A 26,411-nucleotide genomic window follows, 5' to 3' on the forward strand; every position below is an offset into this window, starting at 1 on the left:
ACAAGAGGGTGTGCCTCCTGTGTTTGCTGAAGATCACACACAAACCGGTCCAACTGCTTTTTTTCTCCATGGAAAAGGCCATCATCATGACTACATGTATGTTCTTCCAACGTGTTTTTTTGTTTCTTTCTCACTCTCTCTCTCCACCCCTTTGAGTCACGCCATGCACTTTAGACATTTATTTTTCTTCTCTTGTTTTTCTATTTATTTCCTTATTTACTTAGACATTGCACAGACGTGGGGACAGTGGACAAAGCATTTCACTACATATACTCTGTATAATTGTATGTGACAAATAAATTTGAATTTGAGATTTGAGCTAGTATTGCTCACTCACTAAGTGACTACAAGCCATGTGTTTTACTCATCCTTCATTCTCTCTCTCTCTCTCTCTATGCCAATTAAAGGAAGTGAATGCATATAGGCAATAGCCTTCCCCTAATCTCATAGTAAAATCCAGAAAAAAATCTTACTTTCAGAAATGTTGATAAAATAAAAGAATTAGCTTGTGGGATTTGTCCATTTCTCCATGGTCTTTCTCAGGTAGCCTAGCTATTGGAATTCAGACAGTACATTTTGCCTTACGATAATGCTGCAAACTTTAAGCTGAATGTTTATTTTGAACGGTTATCCAACTCTAGGATGTGATAGGCATTGTTAGTCTGCGTTTTCTCATTTTCACACCAACCATGCACTCGTCTACTGCACGGTGCCCCTACTAAGAGAAAAGGCATGCACAAGTATCCTCTTTCAGTTGCTGCCCTCTAGCGGCAATCTGAGAAAAGCACAGAAACACAGCGACACTGCTCTGGCCAGATGTGGTTTTGTATGGTGGTGATGGACTGAGTAGTTGAACTATATTTATGAGCCTAAACTCTAAAGAGTGTATTGGGCTTATTGGTGAGAGATCATTCATAGCAGGTGTTCTTTACAAAAGAACAACAATTTGTCTAAGTCACCAACAGTAGCCCAAATAAGCCTATAAAAACTGTAGGCTTGCTCTTGCCACTTGATCGTATTTTGAAAGGTGCCATCAGAAGGGACCCAGTGAAAGCTAATTTAACCACAAAACTCACGAACTGCCATATACCCCAAGTGTTGGCTTGAGAGTTTTTGAGGAACATATGGCGCGTTTTCTCATTAGACCTAGACAAATGGTGCCAAAAAGTGGTAGTGATGCTGATGCCATGGCCAGTGTCAGTGAGCGAAATATTTATTGTCTTTATGCATTGTTTTATGATCAGTCAATGCAGCGCTACTCGGCTAATACCATATTGATATGTGCTCACCCTGACAATTGTAATATTTCGTGCAAAATGCTACAGATTGTAGGCTACCCCACTGTTTCAAATGTCCAACACTCTAGCTTGTATTATATATTTTTAGTATTTCGCTTGATATTTTCAGAACCCTCTCATTTTGCCTGCAGCACCCAGAAGTGAACAGTAGGCGACCCGGAAGGTCTGAACTCCGATTGAAAGCAGGCAGAAAGAACATCTTAACCTTTTATAAAATAACAAAATCTGCCATCGAGTTGCTGGGTATGTATGCATTCCTTTATTTATTCTCTTAATTGCGGTTTTAATAAAGCGCGCAGACTGTTTCGTTATTCGGTTAGAGTTGTCTCCTATTCCACTCGCCGAAAAGTTCGAATAAAAAAAAATCTAAAGCGCATGTTTGGAAAAAGATAGAATTTTTAAGGGAATTGTAACAAAATCATGCTAAACGTAACACATCTAGAGGAGCGTCAGGTTTTCCCTGTTATCACAGCTGGAATTTGCAATGCGACGTAACCTATCTAGCCTATTGCAATGCCATTTTGCAAGGCATGATTGTTGTAGGAAGTGTCTAGTTTTTTTTTCTCTCCTCCGAGCCGGGCTATTCAAACCTGCAAATCTAAGTAAACAATCATTCGAGCACTTAATGCAAATAAACGGGTGGCATATTTGCATGGATTATGACCGACTCATTTTCGGTAGAGATTTTGTCTGCAAATGTGGGGTCTGCAGAATATGGCGTCCTGTCCTTATAAAAATAAGACGGGCTGCCATTTTTGTTTTCCTTTTGTCTGAAATTTTTAATAAAACTGTCTGAGAATGTGGGAGAGGCTACAGAGGGTAGAAATGGAGCCGAGTTTCTTAGACGTCTGAATGTTCGCCTATGTCTATCGCAATCCTTTATTTTTCAAAAAGAAAATAGAGAAATTGGAAATATCGCTGTGATACCGATAGAGCAAAAGCTGAAAAGTTAAGTAACTTTTATCAGTTTTTGGGAATGCATCGATTTAGTACTTCGACAGAAGGCTACAAACAATGCAATGTGTTTTGAGAATCGTGTAAATGTTACTGGTTAACTGCATGAACATGTAGACTGTTCGTAGTGAAGTTTAATTTCAGAGAAAAAATTTTGCTACATCGTCTGTTGTCTCCGCATCGACTAGCTAAACTGCTGAAGAAAATGTACATTTTGGTAAAATACAGGAATACACCTAGCCTTCTTGTCCATCGCTCTACACAAAATATTTTGGGAGATGTGATTTGGGTGATCTAGCCTAGCCGAATGCTAAAACAGGTATTACCTCAATTCTACGGATGGCCTGATTTGGGTAGGCTACAATTTCATGAAAATGTCCAGTCCCTTAATTTGAACGCTATGTTCAGTCGAAGTTGTCTCATGCTGGGCATCCTGAAGCAGTCCAACACCTCGAGGAGCTTCCCACAACACCTTGCGTGCTGAGCACTTTGTAATCCATTAATCTCGCTCATTGACATTTATAATTACCCATGCTTGATCCGAAAGATGTATGCATGCAGTGTATTGCATTGTACTGTAGGACGTGTTTAGATAAGTGGATTAGCATACCTACACTGTATGACAGCCGGGAAGTGTAGGCCAAGTGTATTTACTCCATGGTAGTAGGTTGATTGATTGATCAGGTAAACATAATTTAAACCAGTACATCATAGTACTATTATTGTAAAATCCCAGGGAGCAAGGATTTGAGGTATGTTTACACAGCTGTACAGCATTCAACACAGAGAGCAATGCAGTTTAGTTTGGAATTATAGCCTAGATCTTCGCTTAATTCATGGATTTATTGAAGAGTAATGTTGAACATTTAATTGGACTTTTGTTTTGTTGGACTAGACACAGGACAATACTGCCCTCCAGTTTAGGTAAACGAGCACTGTTGAATCTTGTTTTAGATTGGTCTTTTTAATTCATTCTTGCTCTGTTCTTGCAGCAGTCTGCAAAATGTTCATTTCCACAGGTCTAATCTAGAAATCTTTGTTATTTCTAACCCGAGTCTGACTTGAAGAAATAGTTTGCTCTCATGCATAATGAATTCCTTTCTATGACATTGTGCATTGCATGTTTTGGCAGCATTCACTGTTCACTGAAGGTTCCGAAGTCTGTTTGAATAGTGGGGCTGCATAGCACAGTTCATTTGCATCAGCCAAAAAAAATAAAGATGATATGTCCAGGCCTATGAACCTAAAACCCACAAAATATTTCCCTAATGATGCCATAGGGTGTAGGTTTCACTTCCTGGAGGTATTGTGGACTTTATTTTTTGGAGGAGGAGAACAAGACAAAACTTAATTTAACCTCAAGCCCGATGGTGCATCTCCATTCTCAATTATTTTTTTCTCCTGTATATTTTTGCACATAAGTTCTCTGCTTTAATTCCCCTGTCTCTAAAAAGATAACATTTTATAATGGGTCCATTGATCTTTGATGGCCAAAATGTTTGTAATGGCTGTCATTCTGATTGCTCATCTAATACCACCAGACATCTGGTTCTTTTATTTGGCCTGTTATATTCCATCAGCTGTGGGTATGACTATATCAACACGCGTATGTTGGCTTTGATGTGATCTATAGAGCATTTTGCAATAAGCTATTCATGTGCAACAGTGTTCAAATGCTGTTCTCAACTTTATAGTGGCAATTACTTTATGCCCAGCTCACCCTCTGCTGGTGACGTGTAGGTCAGATCACCAGCATGTGATCGTAAGCTTACCTTATATTACCTAACCGCAATGATTCTTTGTATGGACAAACCAAGGAATAGCTGAAGTTGTTTTGGTGAAGATTATTTCATATCAAACTCCTTTGAAGCCCAGGAACACTGATTTGCAATATTAGACACCTCTGTATGTTATAGCTAGTGATGAAGTGGGCTCTCTATAAAAATACAAACCTGATCTCTGTGACTATTGTAGGCCATCCGAGGCTATCAGGAATGTAGATATTCTTTACTCATTCTCAGTCAACCAGAAGAGTTCTCCTTTGTGTAATTGTGCTAAATGCATGTCTTATCACTGGAAATTGTAGGATAAGTGTGTATTGAATACTGGAGAGCTATAGGAACGGATATATAAGGGGAAAGGGATGGGTTCTTGGTCATCTCTTTTTCAAGTGTTCTGCGGTTGGCATTTAGAGGATAGGTGTGTGTGTATGGAAAATTAATTAAGAGTGGTCTGTGATCAAGATGGTTTTTAATTAGTCTCAAATCTGAGGCTAATGAGTGTGAACTTTGCTTAAGGAGCGTTGCACAGCGTCCTGTGGCTTGTTGGCCTTGTTTGGGAATTCCATACTGTTTCTGCTAGTTTTGTACAGTTAGTGGCCCTTTTCTCCGATACAGTGCTGTGTGCAGAATCGTAAAGCAAGTCAGGCCAACATAATGTCTTTATAAACATGTAGATGTTATGTTAGTTTGGAGAGGGATAGTTCTTAATACAAAAAATGGATTTATATGTTATTGATTAGAACTGTAGTCTACATGTTCTCTACAACCAGCCAGGTGTTGACTAATTATACAGTGCCTATAAAAATCACTCACCCCCCTTGGATATTTTCAGCTTTTATTGCTTTTATAAATGGAATCATGGTCGATATTTGGATTTTTTGACAAGAATTTGCAAAAAAAGCTCTTTAATGTGTAAAAACATTTTTACAAAGTAATGCTGATTAATTACGAATATATAATGTAAAATAAGCAATTGTATATATTCACCCCATTCAATTCAATTAGTAACCTTTGGCCATAATCACACAAAGTCTCAACTAGGCTTGCACATCTGGATAATTGTACCCACCATTTTTCCTTACAAAACTGCTGAAACTCTGTCGGGTTGCTTGAGGATTGGTCGTGAACAACCCTTTTCAAGTCCTGCCACAAATTAGCATAGGTCTTGGGCACTCAAGAACATTAACCGTGTTGTCTTTAAACCATTTCTGTGTAATTTTCGCTGTTTGCTTCGGGTTATTGTCTTGCTGGAAAATAAATCTTCTCCCAAGACGTAATTCTCTTGCAGACTGAATTAGATTCTCCTCCAGAATTTCCATATTTTTGGCTGCATTCATTTTACCCTTTACTTTTACAAGCTGTCCAGGGCCTGCTGCCACGAAGCATCCCCATAGCGTGATGCTGCCACCATCATGCTTCACAGTAGGCATGGTGTGTTTGTGGTGATGTGCAGTGTTTGGTGTCCGCCAAACATAGCATCTAGTCTGATGACCAAAAAGCTCAAGTTTGGTCTCATCAGACCACAGAACCTTCTTCCATTTGACCTTGGAGTCTCCCACGTGTCTTTGGGCGAACTGAAGTCGAGATTTAATATGAGCTTTGCCACTCTCCCATAAAGCTTTGCCTGGTGAAGAACCCGGACAGTAGTTGTTGTATGCAGTCTCTCCCATCTCAGCTGCTGCGGCTTTTAACTCCTTCAGAGTTGTCATAGGTGCCTTGGTGGCCTCCTTCTTACTGCAAAGTCTCTCAGTTTGTGGGGACAGCCTGTTCTAGGTAGATTTATACATTTGCCATATATTTTGTGTTCCTTAATGATGGATTTCACTGAACAGGAGATGTTCAGTTACAATTTTTTTTGTATCCATCCCCTGGCTTTTCAATAACCTTTTTTTTTCGGGGTTGCTTAGAGTGTTTTTTTTGTCGTCATGGTGGAATTGTAGCCAGGAATACTGACCAGTGACTGGACCTTCCAGACACTTTATACTACTATACCATACACATTCACTGCACCCAGATGATCTCCATTTCTCTAATTGTGAGACTACTAGCACCAATTTGGTTGGACTGCTGTTAGATTAGGTCAGTCACTAAGGGGGGTGAATATTTATGCAACCACTTATTCTACATTATATGTATTTTAATTAAGGAACATTATTTTGTAGAAATCTGCTTTCACTTTGACATTAGATTAGATTCAACTTTATTGTTATTTAGCAGAGTACAGGTACAGAGCCAGTGAAATGCAGTTGACATGCAAAGCTGAAATGCAGTTGGGGCAGCCGTAGCCTACTGGTTAGCGATTCAGACTTGTAACCGGAGGGGTGGCCGGTTCGAACCACAGTAGGCACGGCTGAAGTGCCCTTGAGCAAGGCACCTAACCCCTCATTGCTCCCCGAGCGCCGCTGTTGTTGCAGGCAGCTCACTGTATACCATACACATTCACTGCACCCAGATGATCTCCATTTCTCTAATTGTGAGACTACTAGCACCAATTTGGTTGGACTGCTGTTAGATTAGGTCAGTCACTAAGGGGGGTGAATATTTATGCAACCACTTATTCTACATTATATGTATTTTAATTAAGGAACATTATTTTGTAGAAATCTGCTTTCACTTTGACATTAGATTAGATTCAACTTTATTGTTATTTAGCAGAGTACAGGTACAGAGCCAGTGAAATGCAGTTGACATGCAAAGCTGAAATGCAGTTGGGGCAGCCGTAGCCTACTGGTTAGCGCTTCAGACTTGTAACCGGAGGGGTGGCCGGTTCGAACCCCAGTAGGCACGGCTGATGTGCCCTTGAGCAAGGCACCTAACCCCTCATTGCTCCCCGAGCGCCGCTGTTGTTGCAGGCAGCTCACTGCGCCGGGATAAGTGTGTGCTTCACCTCACTGTGTGTTCACTGTGTGCTGAGTGTGTTTCACTAATTCACGGATTGGGGTAAATGCAGAGACCAAATTTCCCTCACAGGATCAAAAGAGTATATACTTACTATACTTATACATCCAACCAGAAGTGTAAAGAAGCATTAAATACCAAAGTGCAGGTTGAGTATAGTATTCTGTGCAGTTACGTAGACATAAGATAAGATAAGATAAACTTTATTGTCCCTCAAGGGGAAATTGGTCTTGGACTGTAAAGTGCTTTCACTGTGAACACCAATCACATACAAGCAGGACAACAATCACATACATGCAGGACATGACCCTGATAAAATAGCCCTTAAAATTTTAAAGTAGCATGTATAAGGGTGTTATTTTCGCAGACAGGTTAGACAATCACTCATGCATGCAACAAATAAAAACAAACAAACGGCAAGGTTTACAGCGTCGGCACTCATACCCGGGTCGCCAGCAGAGCAGCGCCACCTGAAGTGTGATGTGTAATGTGTGTTTGTGATACACAATAGACATTAATTATGTACAGTGTGTAGTTGGATAAATACAGGTTTTTCAGATGACATGTCTACAGTGACAGATAAGGAGTATAGAGGGTTATGTACAGAGTATAAATAGGCATTCTAACTAGTGTATATATATATATATATATATATATATATATATATCAGAACAAACATATTGGTCAAGAGAAAATCAACATTGCATCAATATTTGCCATACACATGTAATATATATATATATATATACACAGTATATTGCACAGGTTTATGGGGCATAAAAAAAAAAATTCTTGGGTTCCGGTTTCCGACCGACCCTGTCAATTTATGTGCGACCCAAATTTATTTTATGAGCTTGGGGAAGAAATAACACTAAATAGTCTAGGCTACATTAAATAAATCCACAAATAAAAGGCGAACTATAATTACATTAATTACCCCTTGCGTTATGTATAGGGATGAGCGTATTCTCTCTGTTACAAAGTAGCCTATGCACGTTCACGAAGACGATTGTTTTCGTCACTTACCAAGGCACTCGCAATTTTGTCCAAACACCGCAACTTTTTCGCAAATTTGACCAATCATCGTAGTTTCACTGTGAAATGTCACCTACCGCAACAGTCCCTCGCGCAGAATATTGAGCCAGATGGCACACTTACTTCTGCACCTTCTGCATATGACGCCAAAGACTGCCCTAAGTGTTCGTTCCTCTGCAGTTTTGATGACAATAAATAGAAGGCTAACGTTAACGATCTGCTTACTTGCATCTCTCAACCTGGTGTTGCTAACCTACCTAGGCTATGAAAGTAAGTTAATTAAGGCCTACTTGGTTTACTGACATTTGAGTAGGCTATGCAACCCATTGGCAAACGTTTACCTGGATATGTCCTTTTAGCTTATGTCATGTTTATGTCAAGCTTATGTTTGCTAGCTTGTGGGCTTAGTTTGAGTAGTGCTACCAAAATCATAGAAATTAATAAAATTGCAAGACATTTACCTCTTCTATGATCCAAGAATAATTTCATTCGAGTTGTTTTTTTTAACATTTATTTTAACTAATGACATGGAAGACATTCCCAATTGCATCCACAAATGCACTATGCAAAAGTGATTTACACTCGTAGCCGAACACAGTGAGATGCAAGCCTTCCAATCCACTCAGAAATGTAATTAGGCTACTCGCACGTCCTTAAAGGGGCAGGCAGTCAATTAGACGTACACCACCAATGTAATGACATTAAACAGGAGTGTAGTCAAATAGTTTAAATCAATATGAAATTACTAGATACTTACTTGGATATTAGTAATTATGCAGGCCACAGACTATGAATTATTAAAAAGATATGAACTTAATATGAATTACAAAATATATGAATGTATTGAAACATATGACATGATACCATCTCTTTAGGTGACTGTCTTTTTTGGACAGTTCTACTATACTGCTTTGTGAATTACCTCAGTCAAAGCATTTTCACAAATAAAGTAGGCCTACTTTGATTTTCTGTAATCCTTACTGTTTACCTTTGATTATCCTATTTAATAAGCATCAAGATTATCATTGTGATTTTGGTCTTACTAACCTTAATTGCCCTAAATTTAAACTATTTTTGCAATTTTCACTTCCTCCCGCAATTTCTCCACAAGAAACAGCTAAAATCACCGCAACTTCCATCCAGGCATTTTAGGTCGCAACAGTCTCAAAAAACCTCGCGAAATCCTGGAGGGATTGATTTTCTACCTATCCCTTACTGCCACTGGAAAAAAAAAAAAAAAAAAATAATAATAATTCCCTACCGACCCATGGCCTCAACTGACAACCAACAGGAACCAAACCTTTTTTTTTTTTATGCCTGGGCAGGTTATGGAATATAAAAAAATAAATACAAATATAATGTGTAGTATTGGGTGTTAACAGTGCAAGGGCATTGATGAAACAGTGCAGGAGTAAATGTAAACAGGTAAACAGTGCAGTGCAGTGAAGGTAAACAGTAAAAGAGAGATTTTTTGTAAAAAAAAACAATCTTGACAAAAAAAGCCAAATCATATTGACATAATTCCATTTATAAAGGCAATAAAAGGTGAAAATATCCAAGGAGATGAATACTTTTTATAGGCACTGTACTGTATGCCTCAGTATGACAATATGTTATTCAACATATCTTGCCGACCTCTGAACCGAAGCAAGTGACAAATATGTTAAACTGCTTTATGTTTCAAACTTGTTTTCTCAAGATGTATGCATTGAAATGATTCCTAATGAACTTTGGCTAACCATGGACAGGTTCTCTTTACCACCACAATGCATAGGGGTTGGTTTGAACAACTCTTTAAGGATTGGCCGATGAATGGGGAAGACTAAACAAAGCCTCTTGGGGTTTTTCCGTCCCTGTGGGACATTGTGACTCAGAAGTTTCTCTTTAAAGAAATCTTGTTGAATCTTGTCCAACACCCCCCCCCCCACCCCCCGCAAAACGTCTGCCTTCGCTCCGCTTGTCCTTAGTGTTCCTCCGGCTCTCTAAAAGCCAGACATGGAGAAACAAGCCGGTGTGGAGACACTGAGCTGCTTTTTGCTTTGAACATTTTCAACTGTGACTGACAAACTGCTTCTGATTATGCCGTTGAATTATGAATGAAAGCGCATAGTCTAACTGATGCTCCTGCCATTTGTGAGTGCGTGGAGAGGCCCACTTTCACTGTCTTCTAGACCAGAGTATGGATACTGAACTGTTTTTTTGTAGTTCAGGTAGTTTAGTTCACTTCAAGAACCAATTGTCCCTGTTCCTGATGCAGCAAAAAAACAAGTACTGACTGTGCCTTGGTGAAGCTGAGACTGTTATTCAATCAGTGGTATCAAAACTATATACTGTAACAGTGAGACTCTAGGCGATAAGTCACTGCCCCAACTAATGCCAACACCAACAAACCCCAATATCCCAACTTCAATATCTGTTGGATATTGTTAAAATCAGGGAGTCACACCCATTTGTGTGGTGAAGATGACATTTTATTTCTACCACATCCAACTACCAATTACATTTATTAGAATATTGCAGGTTGCTATAGGTCTGTGTAGAGAAGTTTAGTTACGTAATATGTTATATAATAATGTAGCAACACTTATCACAATACAATACTCTAGCTTCATGACAACAACATGACACACACCACAAATGTAACTGAGTACAATAATCATTGGTCCCTCATGTGATTCTTTTAGGAATGGCGGAGCCTCGGTTTAATAACCCATATTTCTGGCCTCCACCTCCTGCCATGCCTGGGCAGGTAAGGTCGTCCACAGTTTCTTTCACCTTTTCAACAGGCAATCAAGCAAAGCATTCTGTGTCTGATTGGGATGTGACTCGGTCACTTTTGCTGAACTATCAGCTTTTTGTTGATTACCAAAACTGTACATCTTGCTACTAGGAGAGGAAGTTCAAATTCAAGAAAACTAAGCCAAAATGATATTTATTCTCTCCATGAAGTCACTCCCTCAACACATGTCCAGTGCACAATTCACCATTTTCTTCTTATTTTGGTTATTTTGTGTAGCGGTAACGGAGATATGAAAAGTAATATGCTAAATAGGCTGCCCAGAATTTCGCACACCTACCAGTAGACAGCTTTGAGCGAACATACACACAGATATAACATTTTCCTGGAACAAAAGCTCAGTGTATGATTATCTCACTCACCGACTTGACGGGTAGTGCCGTTATTATAAAATCCTTCTGTCAGGCTTGAGTCAAGAATGGGAAGCCAGTCCCCAGTATGAAGAGGACTGAAAATTCTCTGACAGTGAGACAAGACAGGTCGCTTACAGGCAGGCCATTGAAGAAGTCAAAGCTTCAGCTGAAGTAAACCTTATCGGTGTCATGCAATGCAAAAGGACCTCTGGACTCACAAGGTCTTCTAGACCTCTGGACTCACAACTTGTTCTAGATCTTAATTTGGCCTTGTTTAGGAACTATGTGTAACACTATGATAATATTATCATTTTTGTAAATGACCTTGGTGGTTGTGTTTTAGTGAATCAGAGAATGTGTAGTTGATGTGGATGTCTCATGTTGCTCCATTCTGCCTAGTCTGTTATAATGGAACTTCCTGTGTTGCTCCACAAACCAAACCAAACCAAAATCCTTATCACCTCAAAATATGCTTTTTATTTTGCCTAGCTGTTGTTGAAACCGTGTCCTCTGATATTGCCTATCAAAGGATGCCTAATTTGGAACCAGGGTCTCAGGATTTCTCCATGTTTGTGGTGGCCACTCCTTAATTTAATTGAATCCATGCATAACTCTACTTAATACCCCATTAACAGTGTCCCATTAACATATGGGTCTATGTTTAACTGTGTTTAGCCATTATCTGGTTTGTGGTTGACAGTGGAACTTTGCCTAGTCTTGTGGTTATTTTGGGGGATTGAATTTCACATGGCTGATAAATAGTTTTTTTTTGTCTTTTGTATATGTGGAACTCTAAGTTACAACTGCCAAAGGAGGAATTTGCTTTAATTGTCCACAATAAATATGAAATAATCGGCACCACAGATGTAGATGCATGTCAGGGCTAAGTTGGCTTACTGTCGTGACAGCAGAGATTGTTTATTTATCTACATCTCCACTCATTCACAGTGCTTAGTCTTCAGTTCATTTTTGTATTGGTAACGCTCTTTAAAGCAGCAGCACCCAGAGCCTCACTGGCACTGCTAGAAGTTTGCTAACATGCTAAATGGTGTCTTCATTCTTTTATTTTGCCGGTGTGTTCCTGCAAAACGTAGAACTGCATAGTGCTTATCCTGGATGGCTGGTTGGAATGACACAACAACTGTCCTTCATATAACCATATACCATAGAAACTAGTTATCAGATAGAAGCAACCCTCAAAAAGTGGTAATAATGTTGCTTTATATAGTTTTGCTTTAACTTTACATGGTGATAATGTTGTTAATCTGTGAAAGATTTGAGATGAGAAGCTGTATGCAAATTGACTCAGAGAATTGGTACTCTGCAAGTGACAGCTTCTGTATATGATCATTTTCAAAGAGATGGGAGACGGGTTATTTTAGCAACAAGAGCACACAGAAGATCAGGCCCCCCTCTTTGGTTTCACTGCTGTCGGAGGAGTATAGTTGTTACAACTTGATTTCTAGCATAACAAAACTTCAGATAAAAATCCAGATAGTGTTGGGAAGTGGAGGCATCAGAGGCCTATTTTTGGTGCTTTGTATTCAGAAGCCCTTATTTTGGAAGAAAATGTCACACTTAGCCTATGCAGTCAATTAATGAAATGTGTACCAAAGAGTACTTGCACTGTGTGGCCACTGGAGGGGGCTCTAATATTGATGGCTAACTTTCATTGTGCTTCAGGCTTCTGTTTTTTCTCTTGTCACTGTGTGTATGCTCATTTGGCAGCTGGACAACCTGGTGCTCATCAACAAGATCAAAGAGCAGCTGATGGCAGAGAAGATCAGACCTCCACACCTGCCGGCCACCACCGGTGCTTCCCAGCAGCCCTTGCTGGTGCAGCCCACATCGACGGAAGGTGGGCAGCATGCGATGACAGTGCCCAAACTTCAGCAGATGCCCGGCCTTCACACCCACAGTCCCTCACAGCCAGATGTGGCGCTTCACGCCCGACCAGCCTCCAGCACTGTGGCAGGTACCAGCAAAATATTCATATAGAAAAGAGTTTCGTGGAAAGGCCTTAATGATCAATTATCAAACAATGGGGACGGTGGAGTTTTAAATCTAACAGGCAGGCTACATCAGGCATGTAACTGAAGCATTCTGGTCACAGAGCGTATGCTGCAAAAGCTAGTCATTACAACATTAACAACAGCAACATTAGCTTGTCCACTACAATAAATGGAACTGGCTACACCAGACGTGATAGTAGTGCATACGTTTGATAAAATTAGACGAATCTTCTAATAAAAAAAATTTTACGCTCCGGGTACAGAACGCTTGAATTGCACACCCGGTGTAGCCTGATTGTAATCCCTCTTCTAATTGCTCCTCAAAGTCCTGTTACTGTACGTCAGCGTATGCTTAAAGGTGCCATGTGTAATGTCCGCCAAAAAATCAATTCATACTTCACATTCCATAAAAGATGGGGGCAGTATACCCCAAGTACGCCCACAAGCCGTTAAGTTGCCCGCATACCGCCTCCCATGGCCGAAACTGGTATTATGACACCTGTCGGGCTGTTGCTAGTAATTTAGCATGCTAATACAGGTTGATATCTCTGCAGCACTATACCTTGTCATTTTTTTAATGACATCATCGCCCTTATTTCTTCTCATTCTTTTGATGCATGTAGCTCATTTTCTTTGGATATTTTTACCTCAATTCTTACACATGGCACCTTTAAAACATCTCTGGTATATAAACAACTTTCACCAGAATCCTGACCTGTGCCTTTAAAGGTGATTTGTACCTTTAAAAGATGAATCAATCTGAGAATACAGAGAAACCCCTTAAACTAAAGGGTCCTTCTGTCTAGGATAGCTGTGTGGAGTTCTGAGTGTAGTCAAGTATACTTGGCCTATAAACCTGGTACGGGGAGGAACGCAGTTCCGCCACCTCAGATAAATTAATAATAAATAGATTCTTTCATACCAACGATATAGCGCGATGATATTGTTAAAATAAATGGTGAGTTAATTTTTCGCGTGTACAGAGGTGACCAAGAAGCTAGTAATTCTTGTCCAAAAAGTATTGCTACACCACGATACTTAATATGTTGTCCAATGGTGAGTCATTTTTCCCCGTTGCACCGACACTGGATTTAGGTTCCCCAACCTGCCAAATCAATTTGTCTACTCATAATGGCATATTCAAATGACATTCAAATGATTGCGAAAAGCTACGCACAACAGTTCACAAGAATTCTACCCACGATAGTGCCTCAATTCTGAGACAGAATCCACCCAGTTCCTGCATAAGACAGACTGAGAGTGCTTCAGGGCTCAAACAGAGGGCCATGAATATATTGGTTCAGGTCATCATGATTAGAAAAATGTTCTCCTTTAAAGAGCCAAGGATATATCCGTAAATGTTACACTTTCCATAATTTACATGTTCAAAGAACCTGTAAATGTACAGTATTGTTTTACTCAACTTAAGATTTAACTGTACCACCCACCCATGGCTAGTTTCTTAATTGACTTGTCTTAGACTTCATAAATTGATTAAACGGTTTTGTGCAGCCATTTTCTTTTTAATATTTATGACTAAACGGTGAATTGTATAGCTTGTTATACAGCAGAAATGGATTCAGCACCTAAAAATCATATAGAAACAACACATGTAGTACTTTTCCTCAAAAATGCCTACAGTACCACATTTTTTCCAGGGCTATTTCTAAAATGTCGGTCTTGACTAAGAGCTCTGAATAGTCTACACAACCTTTGCTAAATCTGAAGGTTGTAGTCAAACCACATGCTATCACCTCTAATAACTGAAAAGATTACAGTGAAAATATTCATACTAACCTGTTTTATTACAGGAAAACATTGAAGCATTACTTTGGAAAACACAATGTTAACCTCATGGCGATGTCTTACAATATGAAGCTGCTTTGTTTTGAGATAGCTTCCCTAGTTTTGGAGGAATTAATCCTTACTTACTCTTTTGACAACTTACACCCCTAATATATACCCATATTTTGAAGTTTGATGGATCTTTGCTACAAGTCTGTCAATTCTGGTATCATTTTTGTGGGTATTTTGTTGGGTAAGGAGTTTGAGTTTGCAGTTTCTCTCAAACAGGTCGAATTCTTGGTGATGTAAACTTGAATCTGGATGACAAAACGGCTCTGAAAGCCAGAGGACTATGGGAAGACTGGCATTTGCGTCAGATTATTGACCAACCAAGGACAAACCACCTGTCAGGTAATATAATGTCCTTTATACTACAGATGCATACACATGCATATGTTTGTTTGGGTGTGTATTCCAGGGATATGGAAGGTGTATGTTTGTATGTGCATGAGTGGATGAGTGATAAGTTAGGACACCTTTTGTAAACACGGCTTTATGTGCAGCCCTGCCCCATATTTCAACTAGGTGCGGCTAGGGAAACAATTAATATAATGCGTCACATAATGTTGTGTTTACAAACGTGACCTAACTTATCTTCCCACGCCTCCTTGCCTGTGCCTGTTGAGGTCGACAACCAGTGTTCGAATTACCATAGGGCCCGGTAGTGCCCCGCCCCCTTAGTTCTGGCCAGGGCACTACTAGTTCTGCTCGAAATCACTGTCAGAGGGGGCCCACTCATTCATTGTCAAGTTGCCAACCCGTAACTATGATAATCTACATTTTCCCCGTTGGTTGCAATGTGTATTGATGTTGAATCTGCTCAGATTCCGTTTTGACGATAGCCTTTGTTATTAGGCTGAATTTCATAATGTCATAGATTTAATTTTAATAAACTGGCTACCCTGCTTATTATAATCTATTGGATGTTGAATATTTGCCTCAGTAATTTTGCAGCACAAACAGTAACAAATGACCCCATCAGACGTTGCTCGTTTTTTGTGCAGAAAGCAAAAATTATGAAGATCACTTAGGCCTCGAACTGCTCACTTAAATAGCAAGCTAGCAGCAATAGTCCACCCTGCTAACCAATTGCACCACTGGTTATTTTATATCTATGCAATAGCATGGTGTTCCTATTAAATGAATGTAGGTCTATGTTGTCTTGTGACAGCTTATTTGTCAATCGATCAAGATATTCATTATAGCAAACATCTAGGCTAAGTGAATGTTTTGCAACAGGCTGCTGAACGAGCAGTAAGTACGCTAAACTATTTTCTAATTTAGGCTACGTGGGAATCTGAAACAGCAACATCTGTCATCAAACTCTCTCATCAAAGTTTTGTAATATATGCTACCATGATAACCATTTTGTGTCGTCAAATTAGGACCAACAAATTAAATAATATTTAACTCTGAGAAAATTTTCATGTGTTCACTTCAAATCATTAGACAGCTCACTGCATAACTTCACCGAGACATGACACTAAGTTATGATAATTTTTGCACATGACTGACGTATTTCATATTATTAACCCCCAAAACGGAATAAAGTGTTAGTGGGACATGCCATGTTTGTTGTACATCAGTTAGGTTTTGGTATGTGAGGCAAAGATGAACCTATTTTGTTGTTTTGAGGCTTATATGCTCATGTTAAATTGTGATGGCACCAGTTAACATGGGCGTATATTTCTCACTTATGTTAACCTGTGTTAACTTTGACTAACAGTTCAATATATACATAGAAATCTGGCATTGATTTCAGCGGCTCGTAGTGTAGTGGTATAGACGATGTAGAAGCTAACCCAATCAACTTTCTTGTCCATGCGTGGTTCGAATCCCAGCTAGATCGCTAGTTTGATTTTTTTCCATTTATTCAGTATGTGTCATATTTGTGGATAATGCTTAAACGGACATGTATTAGACATACACTGGTGATGTTTTCAGCGATATGCGTTATATTGTCTCACTTGCAAACACTTCGTGAAAATGTAGCCTAATATAAACCTGCACTATCGGAGGCAGAGCAGATTAAGAAGTAGGCAGGGTCTTGTTGAATATTCACTGATTTTATGGCCACCGTCGTTGCCTCTTGCGTTGGCCGTGAGGCCCCTTTAAAAATCAGAGGTCTACAGGCCATGGTGGCCTTGGTGCCCCCTTCTTTCAATATTCTGCTTTGCGTCCTACTAATAGCGATTTTTATTTAGCCTGTGTGGCCTGTCAAAATAATCTTTGCATTCACAGCGCAAATGAATTGAGTATTTTACGCAGTGGAGAAAGTGACAGCGCAAGAAAGAAAGTGCGTCCAAATTCCATTCATCTCAGTTGAACTACTCGCGAAGTAGCCTATTTATCACACAGACATCACAAGTATCACATGAAAGAGCTTTTTCTCAGCTTTTAAACGATGTTTCCCGATAATTGCTGAGTTGAACGGTTCGCGAGAAAAGTAAATAATATAATTCAATATAATCATACATTCTACTGAAGGTTTTGCTTCCCATGATCTCCCAACCCATTCATCTCGGTGGAATACTTCACGAACCCTTCTTTTAACACACGACAAACCATATATCAGAATAAACAGCAGACCTTACCGAACACAAAGGTGTAAAGCAGTCCCCTGTACAGTTAGCCGTTCCAGAGTAATCCAGTTTTGAATTTGCAGTAAATTTCTACATGCATGGATGTCTCCAAATTTGGGCTTTAAGTTTTACAATGTGTTTAAATGGTTCCACATGATTTCATAACGGGCCAAATACAAAATAAATGTTACAAATATCGCCCAGATATTGGTAAATCAGAGGACAACTGACTGAGTTTGTGAAAGTAGCCTTAGCCTAATGATCACAAAATGCTAAGCATGCATCTAGGCTGAGTTTCTTAAAGCTGAGCTGTGGTTAAATTGTTCAATACATGATTTTATAACAGGCCAAATATAAAATAAATGTTATATATAGCCTAGATATCTGTAAATATTAGATGATCAGATGATTTACAGTTCTATGTAATATGTCATGTTTCATGTTTTTGTAATGTTTCATACAGTGATGCAGGTCTACTCCAGTGAATAGGCTAAATAAAACTTTGATCATTTTTATAGCCTACTGTATAGTTAACTTTGGCATTGGTGCCCTGACATGTGGCCTTTTTGCCCCCCACCAAATATGCCCAACTGAGGGCCAAGTGGCCTTGCCCCCAGAATGGTGAAATTCCAAGCCTGGTGCAGATCGACAGGACATAACCCTATTTATTTTATTTTATTCTATTTTATTTTTTCATAAATGGGCATGTTAGCATGACTATACTGATGTGAAAAACGTAGAAACTTAAACCTGTTCAGAAAACAGACGAAAGTTTGACGTAAGGAAGCTTTGGGGTCGTGAGTCACTCATACAAATGAGTTTGTATTTATTTTTCAATTGTTTCACAATTTTGCACTATAACTACAGATTCAGTGTGCATTGCACCCAGCATATTGAAATGCGCCACATTTAAGATTGACTGTATTGTCGTTTTCGGGTCTTTCTTTTTTTTACATTGTCAAGGTCAAGTCATAGAATGTGCCTACATAGACAGGTGAAAAAGCCATCTTTGGTGTAACCCTTCTGTTATGTAGATGGTCGCGCATGAGCAGATCTGTTCCCTTGCGTTCACTTGGCAAATCCATCATGATGGAGATGGGCCAAGTTACAAGCTTGCCTGGTTTTCAGATAGGAGATAGATGGGAGATCTTTGCATGTTATGCTCACAACTCCCCCCTCCACCCAACAAAAGTCTATTTGGACACGCCCTAGACTTTCACTATGGCTTTAAGCCATGCAGTGTGATCATTAAAATAGAGCCGCAAAACTATTTAGATGACTACTTTCTAAATGGACTTGTATGTTTTCAGTGCTTTGCATCTTGATGTTAATCGCATGAAAGCACAGATGTAATGTTTCTCCTAAATGTTCATTTCATTTGAGGTATGATAATTGAATACACAACAAAAATGCAAGTCTCTGCATGTCTTATAAATTTGTTTAACACACATGTTTTTTATAGGTTTGGCTTTGGCCTCTCGCTCATCGAATCATGCGTCTTCAGAGGCGGTCACCCCGACTACTCCTACTTCAAGCAGCCAGAGCCGACTGGGCGGCACACCATCCCACAATGTCATCTCAGGATTGGCCAGCAGTGCTGGAATGGAGCCAATCAAAAGTGGCGGGAGTCTGGCTGGGTTATTGGGACCACCCCCTAAAATGGAACGAGGCCGGAAAAAGATTAAGGCTGAGAACCCGTCGGGCCCTCTATTTGTGGTACCTTATCCAATCCTAGCATCAGGAACAGATCAGCCTGTCACAATCACTGCCAAAGAAGGGAAGACATACAGGTAACAACCTGTGTGATGAAGTAAGACTAAACAAATTTGCTAGTACATTTATATGCTATTGATAGTGAAATATTGCCATGTAAAATAAGTATAAAGTATAAGTATATATACTCTTTTGATCCCGTGAGGGGAAATTTGGTCTCTGCATTTATCCCAATCCGTGAATTAGTGAAACACACACAGCACACAGTGTACACATAGTGAGGTGAAGCACACACTAATCCCGGCGCAGTGAGCGGCCTGCATCAACAACGGCTCTCGGGGAGCAGTGAGGGGTTAGGTGCCTTGCTCAAGGGCACTTCAGCCGTGCCTACTGGTCGGGGTTCGAACTGGCAACCTTTCGGTTACAGGTCCGAACTGCTAACCAGTAGGCCACGGCTGCCCAAATATCAGTCATATGAAGTATAACATCATGATAACATGCACAGCAGAGTTGAGCTTTACATTTTCTCCCGTTATCCAATATGTGCATGTCATACTGATTTCATAAAAATGTGTGTGTGTGTGTGTCTCCATATCCATCTCTTTTGCAGGTGTAAAGTTTGCCCGCTGACGTTCCTCTCTAAGTCAGACATGCAGATCCACTCCAAGTCCCATACAGAGGCGAAGCCTCATAAATGTCCCCATTGCACAAAGTCCTTTGCCAATGCTTCTTATCTGGCTCAGCATCTCCGCATTCACTTGGGCATAAAGCCTTACCACTGCTCTTACTGTGAGAAATCCTTCCGCCAACTCTCCCATTTACAGCAGCACACCAGGTGAGAAAAGCCATACACCTGGCCATGGCACCGAGTGGGCAACTACAACCCCAAAACAGAAAAAGTTGGAACAGAATAAAAACAGAATGTGATAATATACAAGTCTCGTAAACCCATATTTAGCAGCAAAATGGACACAGACAACATATCAAATGTTGAAAATGAAAATTTGGACTATTTCATGGAAATATATGTTCATTTTGAATTTAATGCAACATGTTTCAAAAAAAGTTGGGACGGGAGCATGTTTACCACTGTGCTGCTTCACCTCTTCATTTAACAAAATTCTGTAAATGTTTATGAACTGAGGAGACCATTTGCTACAGTTTTGAGAATTACATTTTGTCCCATTAATCCCCAATATAGGATTTCAGTTGCTCAACAGTATGGGGTATTCTTAGTCATGTTTTTCATTCCATTATGCACCTAATTTGACAAATCTGGACGGCAGACAGGCCATCTTAGCACCTGGACTCTTCCTCTATGGAGAAATACTATTTAAATATGTGCAGAATTCATTTTGGCATTGCTTTCCTGAAATATTCAAGGTCGTCCCTGGAAAAGACATTTCCTGGATGGCAGTATATGTTGCTCAAAACCTGTATACATCATTCAGAATTTATTGTGCTTTGCCAAATGTGCAAGATGCCCATGCTGTAGGCACTTAGGCTCCTCCACACCATCATAGATATTGGGTTTCGAACTGAGCACTAAAACAAGTTGGATAGGTTGGATACTTGGATAGGCCCTCTCCTTTTTAGCCTAGATGAGTCCATGATTTCCAAAAAGAATGGCAAACTTTGATTGGTCTAACCACAGGACCTTTTTCCACGTTACCTCAGTCAATTTTAAACAAGCTCAGGCCCAGATAAGAGGGTGGTATTTTCTGTATCATGTTTCAATACAATTTTAGCTGTTACAATGTTGGCTGCAGTTTTTGAATTGATATTAAACTGTGCACATAGACAATGGTTATCAGAGGTTTTCCTGAGCCCATACAATGACAGGTCTGGAAACAGGTCTGGTATTGATGCAATGCCATCTGAGGTCCAAAAGACCACAGCCATCCAATGTGTTTTTCAGCTCTTTCCCTTGTTTGCAAAGATTTCTCTGGATTCTCTGAATGTTTTAATAATATTATGTCCTGTAGATGATTAACCCCAAATACTTCACAATTTCATGTTAAGAAGCATTAAAATGTCATTGTTTCATCATTTGTGCACATAAGTTTACACAGAGTAATACATACCCCTACATCTTCACTTCTAAGAGTCCCTGTCTCTCTGGGATGCTCTTTTTCATACCCAGTCGTGTTGCCACTTACACTTATTAGTTGCAAAAAAATCTTCCCTTTGTTTTCTTTATCATTACACAACTTTTCCAGCATTTTATTACCCCGTCCCAACTTTTTTTGAAACATGTTGCTGGTATCAAATTCGAAATTAGTATATTTTCCACAAAATAGTCAAATTTGTCATTTTCAACATTTGATATGTTGTCTGTGTCCTTTTTGCAACTAAATATGAGTTTAAGAGATTTGCAGATTATTACATTGTTTTTATGCACGTTTTACACAATGTCCCAACTTTTTCTGTTGTGGGGTTGTACATGTGAATGTTCTCTGTTTTCTGTGGGTTTAGATTTGGCATTACTGGTACTGGTACAATCCATGTCCTCAAATGCACTTATGCACACCCTTTCTCTCGACAGATCAGTCAGAGCCATAGCAGATAAGATGTCTGCCAGCTATATCTGACTCATTACAAAACATGCAACTTACCTTTTTCTTAACAATATTCCATGTCTTTTTTTATGTTAGTTCAGCTTGTAGAAAACGTTGAATAGTTTGAAATGATTGTGAAGTGATTGACATCCAAATGTGTTGAAAACTCATGTAGCATGTAAAGATCCAATTGACCTTTTTGTAGTCCTGTTTCACTTTAAGGCCGTATCTACTGATCATTAAAGCGTAACATGCGGCAAAATGCAACCTAGGGTCTTTTTGTGAATGTACCGAGTTAAACTTTTGTTTAAAAGCATAATTAGGACGGAAGCGCCACATTTAAGATTGACCGTATTGTCGTTTTCGGGTCAAATTACCTTTTGAATGGGAGTGCTAGGGGCACTACTATTTTGATGCGGTCATACTATGATCGTGTCGAAATCGCTATTTTTAAAACTCTAAGAAGGCTCGACACAACATGAAACTTTGCTCGAAGTATCACCAGGGTCTTTAGACATGAACTCGAGCATTGAAAACATTGTTTGTGTACACAGAGCTTACTAAAAAGATCAACTCTCTTTAGCTGTCCGCTCGCTGCCATCTTGCCAAAACCTTTCTTTTTAGTAAACTCTGTGTATACAAACAATGTTCTCAATGCTTTAAGTGCCCAAAGCGTCTGAAATATGTGCAATATAAAAATATGAATCACTAATGTGTGTTGTTTGTGTACGCATTTATGTGTATATGTGCAGAATCCACACTGGTGATCGCCCATACAAGTGTGCACACCCAGGCTGTGAAAAAGCCTTCACCCAACTCTCCAACCTACAAGTAAGACCTGCTATTACTCTCAGCCAGGAGACAATCTTGTTGTAAAATACTGTACTCACTGCAGAACTACAAGCTGGATACTACAGGTAGGAGAGGAGGGTGCAGGTGAGGAGAAAAAAAAGAAAAGCATTCACTTAAGCTGTGTGCTTTGATATCAGTTCCTTCCTAGTGTACACTGGGCTGTGTCCTTAACTACGCAGGTGCAATCATTATGGACTTCTCTGTCAAGGTTAACACTGTGTGTTTGAGTTTCTTTAATCAACCTGATAAGAGTTTAAATATTTTAACCTGACCTGGTGGTGATATGTTACCTATAAATGGTGGCAATACATTTCCTAGTTTATTAGGTTGGAGTTGTTAAATCTGGAGGAGTTAAAGAAAAAGTGATGATGCTGTGTCTCCTGTTCACAGTCCCATCAGCGACAGCACAACAAAGACAAGCCCTACAAATGCCCCAACTGCTTCCGTGCCTACTCCGACTCTGCCTCTCTTCAGATCCACTTGTCCGCACACGCCATCAAAAACGCCAAGGCCTACTCCTGCAGCATGTGTGGCAGGGCGTACACCTCAGTAAGTAATACAGACACGGATATGCCCCAGACTGACTGCCTAAAGCCCTATTTAGACCAGGACATCGGTCCTGACTTTAAAACCAGTCAGTCAACATCAGACGCTATTCTTCTGTCTGCATAAAATAAAGGGGAGTTGCTTAATAGTTAAAGACTGCAGTGAAATTTAAATTGATAAACGCTTTCAGACATTCCAGTAGCAGACAGGACGATAATGTTTTGCCTTGCACTGAGAGAAATATGTTACATGGACTAAATCAACATGTGACATTTACCTTTTTTGTGTGTGTGTGTGAAATTTACAAAATATTTGAATGTTAACATTTGGTTATGGTTATTGTTATTGTGTTTAGCAAACACTTTTGTCCATAGCGACTCACAGAATATGAACATTTCAATAGTTAGAATTAACAGTAAACAGTTTAAAAAAAGTTGGTAAGCCTACATTAAGCAAAATAGTAATAATAACAATAATATCAATACAATATTAAATGGGCTGCAACGATTAATCGATTAGTTGTTGATTATTAAATTAATCACCAACTATTTAGATAATTGATTAATCAGTTTGTGTCATTCTTTAAAGTAAATACATTTAAATTCTCTGATTGAAGCTTCTTAAACTTAAATATTTCCAGCTTTAACTTACTCCTCTATGATAGTGAACTAAATATCTTTTGTGTGTGGACAGAACAAAGCATTTGAAGACAATCTTAGGCTTTGGAAAACAATGATTGAGATTGTTTCACCATTTTCTGGCATTTTATCAATTAATCGACTACGAAAATAATCGTTAGTTGCAGCCCTAATACAATCTATCTATCTATCTATATATCTATGGATATCTGCATCTATCTGCAGTGGGTTCCCTATAGATTAAACATAACTAGGAAGACCTTTCTTAATCCCAGGTGTTTAAAGACCAGAAAAAAGTACTCCCATCCTACCCTGTCAAATGCCTTATCCACATCCAATGATAGGGTAGGAGCATGCCTATCTGACTGATTAGTTTTGTCAGTTTCAAATTATTTGAAAAGAAAGATGACGGTTGGCACTGCCAATGGCTGCACTGATTCCGTTTTAAACTACACAGGCATGTATTTTCTGTTAAACGGAGTAAACAATTGCATGTAACTAAATATCTCTCAAAGCCATTGTCCTCTTGTGCTCTTTTTCCCCACAGGAGACGTACCTCATGAAGCACATGTCCAAGCACACGGTCGTAGAACACCTGGTGAGCCACCACTCTCCTCAGAGGTCAGAATCGCCTGGTATTCCCATACGGATCTCTCTCATCTGAGTTGCCACACCTGAGTTCTGGTTCTTTCTCATCGGAGTTCCAGTTCTCCCTCATCTGACCTCTGGTTCTCCCTTTTCAGCGGTTCCCTGACTTCAGCTCTACCCTCCAATTCCATAACACGGAGGGGCCTCTTTTGAAGGTCCACCTGTTATCACCCAACTCTTCACATCGCTAATTTTGTTTCTTTCAGTCTGCCTTCTTTACTTTAACTGCTTGTTTATTTTGACATTGTGTTTTGTTTGATTTGTTTGTCAGTTTGTTTGTTATTGTCTTTCTGTCCAACTACAGGTTGTCTAAACATGTTCTAGCACTCTGTCTAAAAATAGAGGACAATGTAAAAAAAGTACTTTCCTTTCTCCAAACTTATTGAAAGGGGGCAATTAGATGGTCATCCAAAGATGGTTCAGCAGCACTTTCAAGCCAATCACATTGGCTGTTTTGTTTGTTTTTCTTTAATGTGTTAAAACACAAGGACAATTGACTCTGGCAGCTACACTCTAACCACATGTATTACATGACAATTTAGAGATTTTAGAGAGTTTTAGTTCCAATTCTAATAACACACTTAAATGAATGTTTCCATTTCTCCTCTTTATATATCAAAGTTAATTAAGCTTTAATCAATATCAAGTTGACTTTTACTTAGACCATTTTTAAAATACATTTTTGAGAGCTTGAGTGTGAAGGTGCACATCATAGACTTATTTTTATTTTCATTTGTTATTAAATATTTAAATCATGAAACATAATAGTTATTAATTATTAGCTACCAACATGCAGGTTGACTGCCAACAGGGAAAAATGCAACCTTCTACACGTTACCTGTTATGCTACAAGAGAGGCCGAACATTATCCATGTTCACTGACATGCAGTGTAACTACAGTAGGCTTCTTGAGTGTTGGCCCAAACATGCTACTCAACCACTTGTGTTCCTGTGAATTCGTGGAAATACTGTTATCAATTAAGTATTTTCACAGACTGTGTTAGAAATCCGACCCCCCCCCCCCCCACCCCCAAATAAATAAATAAGTAAAAACAATACTTAAAATAAAAACACACATACACACACAAAACACTTTCCAATGCTTAGTTTATTTGGCAATATGAACTATAGTCAACCCAACTGAGCTGATTCTGTAACTCCCTAGCAATAGTGATTTGTATCAGTGACAAAAACAGTAGATAGATACTTAATACAGGAGATGTGGCAGATATGTGATAACTAGCAACACAGGAGTAATCAGTATACATAATCTCTTAGCCTACAGCTTTGAAGCTGCTTGACAAATACCAAATATTTACTTTCATAGACAGCCAAATGTATCACTATCAAGTTTTAAATTTGGCCTCTGAGAGAGTGTCCTCTTAAAGAAGGACAAGCAACAATCTGGGACAGATACTCTGTCTGACAGATGCTGTTATGGTCACCTGGGTTTATTCCACAAACATAAGCTGCCTCCTCCATTTGGCATTGTTTTTATAATCAAGTTCAAATATGCATGTTTGCTTTACACCTACAAAGAAATTACATTTCAGGTTTGGGTGTCCCATTTAATCTGTATAGATATCTTTTATGTACAAAACCTGTTTTGTCCCATATTTTGTTTAACCATTTCTATATATATATATATATATATATATATATATATATATATATATATATATATATTAATAATTAACATTGTTATTTTTATACACATTTAAGCCTTAACTATAATATAATTTTATGTTATTCATTGCATTTTATATCAAAGTGTACCATATTGGTGTTTTCTCCACTCAGTACTGTATGCTTTTTGTATTTGATAGCATGACATATACTGTAAATAAACTATAAAATACTTAACTGTTAACCTGTTTTCTATAAGAAGTGATTATATAACT

The 26,411-nt window shown here is 39.1% G+C and overlaps 1 protein-coding gene across 6 annotated transcripts; it reads left to right on the top strand.

Moving 5' to 3' along the window:
• The first annotated feature begins 979 nt into the window (after positions 1-979).
• Positions 980-26,140, top strand: znf362a (zinc finger protein 362a). 6 transcript variants are annotated; one of them, XM_076269064.1, is made up of 10 exons: positions 980-1,541; positions 10,651-10,715; positions 12,845-13,091; positions 15,202-15,324; positions 19,018-19,345; positions 19,879-20,103; positions 22,579-22,657; positions 23,069-23,227; positions 24,410-24,483; positions 24,606-26,140. In XM_076269064.1, exons 2-10 carry the CDS (start codon positions 10,653-10,655, stop codon positions 24,661-24,663), a joined length of 1,356 nt encoding a protein of 451 aa, XP_076125179.1. In that variant the 5' UTR covers positions 980-1,541; positions 10,651-10,652; the 3' UTR covers positions 24,664-26,140. The 6 variants fall into 6 exon arrangements, with proteins under 6 accessions (XP_076125179.1, XP_076125176.1, XP_076125180.1 ...); XM_076269061.1 differs by having other exon boundaries at positions 24,410-24,460; XM_076269063.1 differs by lacking the exon at positions 980-1,541 and adding an exon at positions 1,594-2,246 and having other exon boundaries at positions 24,410-24,460.
• The last annotated feature ends 271 nt before the right edge of the window (positions 26,141-26,411 follow it).

Source organism: Alosa pseudoharengus, unplaced genomic scaffold (assembly GCF_046254945.1).
Source record: "Alosa pseudoharengus isolate Yale_2024_CS ecotype anadromous, Long Island Sound unplaced genomic scaffold, YU_APseudo_1.1 YU_APseudo_1.1_scf_5, whole genome shotgun sequence".
Classification (NCBI taxonomy): domain Eukaryota; kingdom Metazoa; phylum Chordata; class Actinopteri; order Clupeiformes; family Clupeidae; genus Alosa; species Alosa pseudoharengus.

Bases quoted from the DNA above. Each gene is read 5' to 3' on its own strand.
- znf362a (XM_076269061.1), top strand. From the start codon at position 10,653: ATGGCGGAGCCTCGGTTTAATAACCCATATTTCTGGCCTCCACCTCCT. The intron at 15,325-19,017 runs GTAATATAATGT...TGTTTTTTATAG, and splicing joins AAGGACAAACCACCTGTCAG to GTTTGGCTTTGGCCTCTCGC. The intron at 20,104-22,578 runs GTGAGAAAAGCC...GTATATGTGCAG, and splicing joins CATTTACAGCAGCACACCAG to AATCCACACTGGTGATCGCC.